Raw genomic sequence first — 11,658 nt, 5'->3', positions numbered from 1 at the left:
CTGCTACCGTTCTACATGCATCCTACTGTTTGTCCTGTACTGCAGATTTTATATTACATAGCCCTCGCATGCCTCCTTTCCATATAGGATGTTTAGAGGACTATTATCATAGGGTCGTTTGATTTGACATCATAATTGGACACCCTAGAAAACTTAAACTCGTCGCGATAAGGAGCTTGGAGTTAGCGCGGTGGGCAGTGCGACCATCTTCAACAGCAGAACATGTCTTCCCCATCTAAATCATTCCTTTCCTAGAATTTAAAATAACAATCCATAGGATTTCGAGGTTGTTCGCCTAGCGCAACATAAATCCTGAACCTTTTTCGTTAAGTATTCGTATGGCTCTGCTGTACGATCTAAGCCCTAACTCGTTTTAGGATTCCGAGGTTGTCATCATTTACGACCTAAATCCTCACATCTTTCAGGCTATCTGTGTGAGCATTTCACACGAATGTAAGCCCTAATTAAATAAAATTGGCAGAATAAAACACTTGAATATTCCTCCTCGAAACTGAAGCCAAACCATAGGGTAGACTGGGAAGACACCGTGGATCTCCTTTGGATCTGTGGCATCCCCTAATTCTTTTTTCTTTGGATCCTTTAATAAATGTCCCAAGTTTGAACCATTCCCTTTTGCACATCTTTTTTGTCCAATTTCGTTGAAAAGTTCTATCCTTTTGAAGTCCGTGAAGATAATTTTTCCTGATTTTTATCGAGAGTATTCTTAAGTGATTTCGGTCATTTAAGATGTAATTAACTATAGGAGCTATAGGAGCTTGCCCTTATAGGGGAATCCAGCTTAAAATAAACCATATTTAATTTTTCATATTAAATAGGAGAATTTGTCGGCAAATAAAACGGTTTCGCAGACCAAACGGACGTCATATATATCTTAGTTTATCTAATCGAGTCTCATCCTCAAGTCTTGTGTTTATCCCTCGGGATAGATACAGGATTTGAGGTAAAACGCTCTTTCATTTAAACTATGAAAAATATGGGGTCAGTTTGATTTTCATATTTGATTTTAAATTTAAATCTATATGTAAATTAAAACGTCCTTCTGAAGCGGGCGACAAAATTTCGATTCCGGTGACCAACAGCTTCTCACGGGCAACTCCTCCCTCAATCCACCCATCCACCCTTTTACCCACCGACAAGTCTTTTTTCATTTATTATTGTTCAGTATAAATAGGGCTAATGTGTTTAGGGTGAGATTATGCATGAGATTATGTCTATAGAATCTTAAATTTAGGATTTGAGAGTGATTTCCTACCTCTAGAATAGTAGGAATTGTCAGAGATAACCTACCACTCGATTTATAGGAGCTTATCTTTGTATTCATACTAAGTGTTTGATATTTTTACAATAAAATATTATTTGCCTTAATTTCTGTCAAGAATCGTATTAGAAGATTCCATGATTGCAACATTTCTCAAATGTATGGCCCCTTCTAACCCTACAAATTTCAACATTTTTCTTTCACCTCCACCAATCCGAACAAATTCATATCAAAGTTAGTATTTGTTATCACCAAGATTTTGCAACTCTAATCGATATCTCCACTTCCCAAGGAACCAACACTTCCCAAGGAACCAACCCATTCCTCAACGTGTATTGCTCCCAGACTCCTACATTGCAGTCATAATTAAATATAGTTCGAGCCCCTTAATAGGTCACTAGCTCCTTACATGAAATTTGCTCTATAAGTGATTTTGTGCCCCCTTAACTACTACTTCCTTCATTCTTGCTTATTTATAATTGAGCTTGTACCTTACATTCAATTAAGAAAAATTTTGGGATAATTTTGTTTATTTGATTTAAAAAAAAGGAGTTGTGGGACTTAGGCAAAAGCAATGAGATGAACAAACAAACAAACCATTGGCTACTTTGGAACAAGTGAAGCAAAAAAGAGTACAAAGACAATAAGAACAAAATACAGAGTAATTACTATTTATCCAATAAATGATGAGCAAAAAACAATCTACATGTGTAAAACAAAATCAAAAGAAGTAAGAGAAATTTTAAAAAGGAGCTTCGAGATTTTAAAAATATTTCCCTTAAGTTAGAAATTGTGACATGAATCTGAAAAATTCTAGTGATAATTACATACATAGCACCTGAAACATTGCTATTTATAAAATCTAGCACCCAAGTGATATTTTTGAACAACCAAACAGATGTATTTACAGGTGCCACGATCAAACCATCTAGAATTTGACAAAAATGAAAAATTTGAGTTGGGGTTTTATCATGAGCTTTGATATTTGAGTGAGAATTTGAAAAATGGATGAAAGAAAGTGCTAAATTTGTAAATTGCAATGTTTCGGGTGCGGGTGCTATTTATTAAACAGCCCAAAATTCTATACCAAAAAAAGTTGAAACAATAAAAGATACATTCTTAAGAGTTTTTGGAATTATTATCAAATGAGAGGATATGAGATATAATTCAAATGTTCATGAAAAGAAAATTAAAGTAACTCTTTAGAGCATGCTTGTCGATTGAATTTTAACAGATTGTTGCAACAATTGAATACTGCAACGATCGTGCCTCTTTTGCTTTATAAAAACTAAATGATTCTCTATGAGGCACATACGAAGACGATAAACATAGTTATATATTATAAAAAAATTAAAGGAAATCTCGCTATTGCATAAACGAATTAATAAAGCTCATCGTGAGAGAAGACGCCATAAAGGATTGATGAAAAGAAAAGCAAATATATAATAGCATCAATTGAAAAAGCACAGTAAAGAAAAAAACATTTAAATCAAATATTTGTTAAATCAGATTCCCCTTGCTAATTTGCTTGCAAAAAGCATGGGTTGTATCGAGAAAATAAAAATATAGGTAATAGGCTTGAAAAATAAAAAGTTTCACGCCACTCTAAGAGAGATTGCAGCTAAAAAAATAAGAAAGCGAAAATTATGAAAATTTTCTGAATAAAAAAATTTGGGATCAACGCTGTTTTTATGAATGTATAAACTCATGACAAGTGGTTGCAGCTGTTACATGAAATAGGAAGCCATTTTTTTATCGTAATCAATTGCCTTTCTTCTCACAACTTCGGTGATGAGAAAATTAAGGCAAGGGGGACATTAAGCACACAAAAGAAGGCATGACGATACTTATTCATGGTGTCCTATATGTGTTAATTTGCCACAAATATTTTTAATGTCTGTTCTTCAGCATGGTTATCATACTAATTTTAGGGAAATTCACATACCTCATAATTCTTACGTATTAACATATCTAACACCTAAACTTTCATATTTACATTTATAACAATTTGGTCTCATAAACATAAGCATTAAAAATGTATTCCATATTTAAAAAGTATTTAATAGCGGTATTTTTTATGTGATAGTAAAAATTTGAGTGTCATGCATGTAAATATAAAATTCTACGTGTTAGATATGTAAATATATAAGAATCGTGTGGAATGTATGTAAATGTTCCTATTTTTTAAGATAAGAAATGTAAGAATTATGAAAAAGACAATAATACTCATTTCATGAAAGTAAAAATGGAAAGAACTGAAACTTTCTTTTGGCTATGTCAACTGAGTATTATTTAGCTCTTCAAAGCAGGTCATCAAAGAAAAAGTATCCAGTAAACCTTTTTTTATATGATTGTTGAGATAAAGTCAACTTAATTACAATGGACTCAACTCGTGGTTCTTGTACTACAACCAATTGAAAAGAAGGAACGATGGTTGTATCAAAGTCATATTGAATATCATTTCCCATTTACATGGAGAGTAAAAATTCCAAATAAACCTTGTATACTGATATTTGTAATCCAATGAGAACAGATGCTTTCAAACAACAATAGCATTTCTTCTCTTAGATGATGATTATTGTAAAATGCTTACGTGAGGTTTCATCAAAATCAGATCGCATGCAACAACAAATGATCAACCCTCATAAACGGTATCTACAATGTCACATGTGGAGGTGTTTGGAAGAGCCTTAATTTAATTGTAATCACAACTTTATTTTGTAGAATATGGCCGATAAGTTTTGATTTGCAGCCACCAATCATATAATTTCTTCAATGCATTTGGATAATTATTATCCATTGATTCAGTCTGTTGTTCATTATCTCTCATAATACAGTCAAGCATAACTACTTTGTTCCAATTAACAAAAAGCTTGGGTTAACCGTTCAAACGCACTATAAACTTATGCAAAGCATGATGATTAAATGATAAAAAGCAAGCAAAATATTTACAAAGATGAACAAAATTAGTATTTCCGAACTATAATGCATCTACCAAGTAATTCCCGGGTATTAATATAAAATGAAATGGCGCGATTTCATACAGAGCACCAAAAAGCTTGCTATTTACAAATCAATCACCCTCTTTCATTCATCTTTCAAATTCTCACTCAAATATCAAAAATTCATGATAAAACTCTGACCCATATTTTTCATTTTTATCAAATTCTCAATGTTTGATCATGACACACATAAATGTACCGGTTCAAAAGTTCAAAAAATCATCTGGGTGCTTGGTTTGTAAGTAGCAATGTTTCAGTTGCTTGGTATGTAATTATCCCAAATGAAGAATAGTAGATGAGTTTAAATTTAAATATGTTACAAAATCCAGAATTGGAACTTTAATTTCATCACATAATATTCTCTGAGATGACCAAAAAGTACTAGCTTTAGTTTGCATAAAAGTAACCCTAAAGAAGTGCTAATGGATAAAATAGTGAAGCATCCAAGGACTTTAAGCTTTAATGGAAGTGGATAGCAGTTATCCAATTTAAGTTGAGCTGCACAAGACCAAATATTGTAATCATTGCCCACACTTAAACTTAGGTTGCAGACAAGAAACACTCTTCCTCACAATTGTGGAAGTCATTGGTCAAGGTTGTAAGTTTTCCTTAATTTTCAAAGCAAAATAACAAAAATAAAATTAAAGAGATATTTAATACATAATTAAGGAAAAATACTCTATGGGATATACCTCAGGAGTGATTGTTGGATCAAATTTATCTGTGGGTACGCCAAGGACCTACTTGTAAGAATTGCAAGGAGTAAACAGACCATAAAAATGGAAGAGAAAAGAGGAGTGCTAGACTCTAGAATTTCAATATGATAGATTTAAATACAGGAGAATGCTTCCTTGAAATGGCTCTTTAACCCGTATTTATAGGATTTTGGGCATTATAGGAAAATCATAAAAAATAATAAAATAATAAATGCATGATTAGACAAAATAGCCATGTGAACATTATAATCAAGATCCTACACACGTGAATGATCTTCTTAACGAGTAACTTGAAGGCATTTTTCGCTGAGTGGATGAGGTCATCAATTGAATAGGCAATATCGGTGGCTAAATAAATAGAGTTTCGAGGCTTCTTTTATAATCTGGGCAAGTACCCTTTGGACTTGGTGAAGAGCCTCCAGACTCTGGTGGCAACTTCTAAGCTAAGGTGAATGCAACAGAGTTCAATAAGTGGCTCAGGGGGTTATGGTAGTTTTAACAGCAATTTCTGGGAAAAAAACGGCGACTAGAATGCTAGAGCGGCCATAATTGTGGCTTAAAAAAGTTTAAAAAAGGCTACTAGAAGATGAACCAAGGTTTTTGGAAGGCAACTGGAGACTAAAGGGATACCGAATGGCTCTAGTAGCTTCCATAAGCAAAGGAAGAGTACTTGACAATATACATATTGTTGCCATGAGATTTAAGAAAATTTGGCAGTATCAAGAAGCCATGGCAAGAATTTTTTATTAACAGCAATACTTGTAGAGGTCAAGAAAGCAGGCAGAGGAGCCTAAACTCCTGAAGACCTAAAACAGCATGCATGATGCTTGGGGACGCTTGGTTGATGCTAATATAGGCTTTAGTGAGGCTCTAAAGGCGCTGGACTGGGATGGGCAGCAGCAAGAAATACTGGGAGAACACAGCACGGTGGTTTCAAATGAGGCAAGGAAATGAAAAAAAAAAACCCAAAACAATGGTATGGATACTACTCACATGAATGCACCTGTGAGCTAGAATCTCAATGTTTGGGTCGGTTCAATTTCTAAGTTGGTTGCATGCTTAAATGGTGAACGGCACACTATAGCGCATGACGCGGCGCGCGTCATTTTAAATATGACACAAAATATTAAAATTTTATTAAAAAAACATAAATAAATATAAAATCATATTGAATTAAAAGATAAAATGACACGACAATAAAAACGTCATAAATAATACTTAATTCAAGTGTTCAATATCTCAATTACTTAAAATTTAAGCTGTTCTATTTTTTTTTAGAAGTTTAATAATTTCATGAACAATTAAAATGGACATCCAAAGAATTATCATCATCATCATAAGTAAAATAAATTTTATTCCCACCATCATCAATATAACCTCATAAAGCATAATCATCAACATCATACTCATCAAACAAATGAAGCGCACTTGTCATGCGAACGACACAATGTGAGCAGATTTTTGCCCCAAAAATGTACATATGTATGTGTGTTTGTGTGTTATAAAATTTACATACATAACAAATATTTCTTATATATTTACATATTCAACATATAAAGTTTAATATTTAGTTATACAATAATGTGTCATAATCACATTAAAACATATTCATTAAAATAATATATTTCACATAAAATAATTACTAATTGCATTTTTGAAGTAATATATACATAAATATTAAATTTTAGATGATATATATGCAAATATATAAGAATTGAATTGTATGTGTGTACTTTTTTTTCAAATTAAATCTAAAAAATCAACTTAGTGAGTGACATGGCAGCAATGCTTCATGCACCATTGCTCATGCATGGTACAAATAGCACAAGTCATTTCAATGCATCATACCGCACCATGCAAATGGAGCCTAAGGGGCACCGCGCCATGCCACATGCCAAAATCTAATATAGTGCAAATGACGTACCTTAGCACAAAGGTTTACGAAGAGTCATAATGCACAATGCATGGCATTGCGCGCATTATTTTAAATACGGCACAAAATATTAAAAAATCAGATATACATGAAAAAATATAAAATTAAATGATAGAATTACATGGTAATAAAAACAGCAAAAATAATGCTTAAATCAAGTGCTCAATACCTCAACTACTTAAATTTCAAAATATTTTATTTTTTTACAAGTCTAATATCAATAAGTAATTATATTGATAATATGAAGAATTATCATCATCATTATATGTCAAATAAACCTTATTTTTCATCAGTATTATCATAACCTTATTTTTCATCAGTATTATCATAATCCCATAAAGTATCATCATCATCATCATCAAATGAATGAAGTTAACTATCATGCGAACGGCATAATGTGGACATATTTTTTGCCCCATATATGTATATATGTAAGTGTGTGTGTGTGTGTGTGTGTGTGTGTGTGTTTGTGTGTATCGTAAAATTAACACAAATACCAAATAAGTCTTATATTACATATTCAATACTTAAAGTTTAATATTTAAATATATAACATTTTGTGTCATGATCACATTAAAAAATATTTATGAAAAATTTGTATTTCTTTTTAAAAAAAATTAGCATTAGTATTTTTATGTGTTATATAAATAAATATTAAATATTAGATGTTAGATATGCAAATATTTAAATAATTGAATTACATGTACATAATTTTTCTTCATTTTTTATATTAAATCTAAAAAATCAACTATAACACGTGCCATAGAGTCAGTGCGCTTTAGCATTGTTCGTGCATGAAGCAAATAGCAAGTGTCATTTAACACATCGTGTCACACCATACAATGATGTTGACGGCGCCACGTGTTATGACGCATGCCATTATTCGTCATTGACCCACACGAACGGTTGGGTAAGCTAGTGAGCCATTCCGACTTATTTATAGTCTCCATGAATCTATTTGGTTAAATGATCTTTTTATTCATGATTTATAGGGGTTTAACTTATAGGATAAAATGAAATCATACTCGAAATGTGTAGTATATGCAAAGGTGATTGTAAAAAAAAATATTGGATGGAACGGATGCTTAAATACAACAAACAACAATAAGTTTTTATCCCACTAAGTGGGGTCGGCTACCTGAATTCATTTTCTCCATTGTGTCCTATTGATTGTCATATTTTCATTTAGTTCTAATAAATGAAAATTATTTATTTATACAACATGCCCAAATCTTTTTAGGTCTACCTCTACTTTTCTCAGCATAAGTCAACTCTAAAACTTCTACTTTCTTAATTGGGTCATCAAATGGTCGACCTTTAATGTAAACCAAACCAACTAAGGATACACTCAAATTTTGTCTGCCACTAGAGCTACTCCGACCCTTTCACAAATATATTCATTTCGCATGTCACTCATCCACCAGATCATTCTCATCTCAACAAAACTTTACTCAATTTTATGCTTCCCTTTCACATGCCAAAATTTTGCACCATAAAGCATTGTAGGTCTCACCACCATCTTATAAAATTTTTCTGAGTATGAGCAGTAAATTTCTATCACACAATAGGCCCAATGCATTCTAAATCAACAAAAATTATTTATATAACATCCATAATCTCTATTTACTTCTCAATTGAACCTTTCAATAAATGTATAGCTTTCATAGTAGGCTTGCCCAGCATGAATCAAAACTTATTTTGAGAAATTTTTATATTACGTCATAACTTATGTTCAATTACTCTTCATAACTTTAATGTATGACGCATTAACTTAATTCAACTATAATTTGCACTCTCTTGTTCATTACATTTATTCTTAAAAATAGATGTGAAATTTTCAACAAAAAAAGGGAAAGTGGATAGAACAGTTGCATCCAACATTTCAATTCAATTTAACATTGAACTTAAATTCTAATTGAAATAAAGGGATGATATATTGAAGTGATTTCTAAAAGAAGATAGAATAGAATTGTTATTTCGAAGTAAATAAATGATAGGAAATTTTCAAATTGGGGGAAAGAGAGTAGGAAAGTTTCAACAAGCTTTTAAATCCAATTTAAAGTTGAATTTTAAAATCGAGGAACAATTTAAAAAAAAGAAAAGTCAGCTTCTTTTTTGTTTACAAATTTCAAATTCAAAATTTATAACATTTAGAGGCATAGTTTTCATGGGTTTAAGGAAACAAGTAGATTTATAAACGAATCAATGCACTCAATAAACAACTGGAACTCAAGTTCAATAATACTTAATGAAATTTGTTCAAATAAGTAAATAAGAAAGTTTGAAAGTTTTTCAAAAATTTTGAAGGTTAAATTAACCAAGTTTAAATACAATCCAACTCATTTTTTTATTGTTCAACGAGGAACTTGTTAACAATCGATATTAAATTTGATTAAAGCTCATATCATATATAATATATTATTTAAATAAATTTTGATTAATTAAAACTTAGTTAATTACATATTTAATAATAATATATTATAATTTAATATCAATAATGTTTTATAATTAAATGTTAATTACATAGTTATTTTATTAATATCTTAATTAATCTAATTTATTAAATACTACATCTTTATGTGAATTAATCAATCCATCATTATCCACCATATGCAACTATTTTGAGGAGTTGATGTATATGCTTGTTTCACAAGAAATGTTTATTTTTCATATAAGTGTTCAAATTTTTTTTTTTACTTTTAGATTTTTTTTCAAATTAATTTATTTGCCATTACAAAATATGCATATTAATTCAATGAAACCCCTTCTTATTCATTAATTTAATGATATTTTAGTACTTATTTATGTTATTTGATTGCAAGAAAATTTGCTAAAAATTTATATATTATCTTATTTAATGGATGTAAAGGTTAGAAACTAAATTGGAATTTATTCAATTGCTTGCTTGTTTTGTAAAATTAATTTTTAATAATTGTATATGAAAAGTTAAGTACGCGTTCAAATTTTCACTTCTTTATTAACACATTGAAGTGCTCATTAAATAAATATAGGCAAATCAATTACAAGCCTGGTATAATTATCAAAAGTTTAAACAAAAAAAGTATGAACATCTAATATGAATAAGCCAACTCCAATCCAAGACATAATCGGCTCAATTGCAGCCAGGGAGGGAAGAACGAAAGTAAACGTAAAATACAACATTGAAAAGTTATATTGATGGATGAAAAAGGGAAATTTATTTAATAAAAGCTTTGGATGTCTCAAAACTCCTAAATCAATCAGAGAGGCACATATCACACAAAACGAAAAGGACATGCACAAGGTTTCATGATCATCATGCAGCACTAAAACCAATAAGTAGCATACAAAGTTACTGCCTATCTTCATTTAGAATTTCTAGTAATTCCAGATTCTCAATTGCTACGCGCTTCAAAAATTTGAGGGAGAACTCTAATGATTTACAAATACGCCTCCTATAACATCACAAGAAAAAATACCTATCTGAGAATGTCATCGGAGATTTGGGGAAGCGCGTGTGGGAATTCATGCATGTAAACCACATTCGTTGTCTTCCATTATAAATAAAAATGCATTAAGGTCTAAAAGCAAAAACTAAATCATTTCTCAATTCTGTGTTTGTAATGCATATTTTGCGAATTAACGTGCTTCTTATCTGTAATGTTATATTATATCCCCTACCTCTAACATATCTGTAACCTCCAAGTTTCGCGCGTCTGTAGTTCCGGTAGTTTCAGAGCCGTGCTTCGCACCAGTGCGTCTAGGGTTTTGATACTTTACAGCATTTCCAAAAGCAATCAAAATAGATACAAAATATGCATTACAAAAACTAAAACTTGAGAGACGCCTGCCATTCGCTCCGTTGAAATCAACAAAAAGCAAAAAAATCCGTAAAGGGACACCTCCATTAATGAATCCTGGAAAGAGTAGCAAGGATACCTCGATTCAAGAAGAACCAAGGAGCGCCAAAGATGACCGAGATGATAGCAATGCCCGCGAAAACGTGCTTCTTATCGCCGCTGTAGAGGAAGTACTCAATGCGGGATCTGAAGCCGCCCCCGCTTCCTGTGCTGCTCTCTCCCCCAGCCATTTTCTAACTTGCTTCCCTCTGCTCGATCGATTTGTTATTTTTGTGCATACCAAAAAAATTTGCATGAATGAAATTTATTAAAGGGAAATTTATACATGCAGCCCAATATTCTCATGTATTTACGTCTGGAATGTCAAAATTTTCATGTTATATATAAAACATATTAATATTTTAAATTTATGTTTGAAAAAATATATTATGTTTTTAAAAAGTGATAATAGTGCAACTATTTATGTGATATTAAAGATTTGAGTGTTATATTTTTAAATAAGATAGCTTAAGTGTGAGATATATTGACATATAAGAATTATGAATGCCCCTTTATTAAAATAATAATTTATTTAAATAATAAATAAAAAAATAAAGCAAACATCATTTTAACTTAATGAGAGCATATATCACCAATTTTAAAAATATCCTCAAAATTTTTATTTGGGTTTAAGGATATTGCTTTACTACATGTTATTTGTTATTGGATTGTATATTTGATTAGACTAAATTTCATACTAATTAGATTTATCAAGAGAAAATAAATATATGTTTAATCATACAACTAACTTTATACTCATTTAAGAAAAACTTAATGATTATAAAATATATCCGGATCAAATTTGCATCTTGACATTCTTATTCAAATCTATATCTATAGATATAATTAT

The 11,658-nt window shown here is 31.0% G+C and overlaps 1 protein-coding gene across 2 annotated transcripts in view; it reads right to left on the bottom strand.

Moving 5' to 3' along the window:
• Positions 1-11,039, bottom strand: part of LOC110035569 — a 32,344-nt gene extending 21,305 nt beyond the window's left edge. For both annotated transcript variants that reach the window (XM_020739819.1, XM_020739818.1), the window contains exon 1: positions 10,849-11,039. In XM_020739819.1, coding sequence (XP_020595478.1) covers positions 10,849-10,999 — 151 coding nt within the window. In that variant the 5' untranslated portion in view covers positions 11,000-11,039. The remainder of the gene's footprint in view (positions 1-10,848) is intronic.
• Between the last annotated feature and the right edge of the window lie 619 nt (positions 11,040-11,658).

The sequence above is a fragment of the Phalaenopsis equestris genome, unplaced genomic scaffold (genome assembly GCF_001263595.1).
Source record: "Phalaenopsis equestris unplaced genomic scaffold, ASM126359v1 Scaffold198203, whole genome shotgun sequence".
Classification (NCBI taxonomy): Eukaryota; Viridiplantae; Streptophyta; class Magnoliopsida; order Asparagales; family Orchidaceae; genus Phalaenopsis; species Phalaenopsis equestris.
The sequence above is the reverse complement of the archived record's forward strand: the minus strand, read 5'-3'. Positions and strand labels throughout refer to the sequence as shown.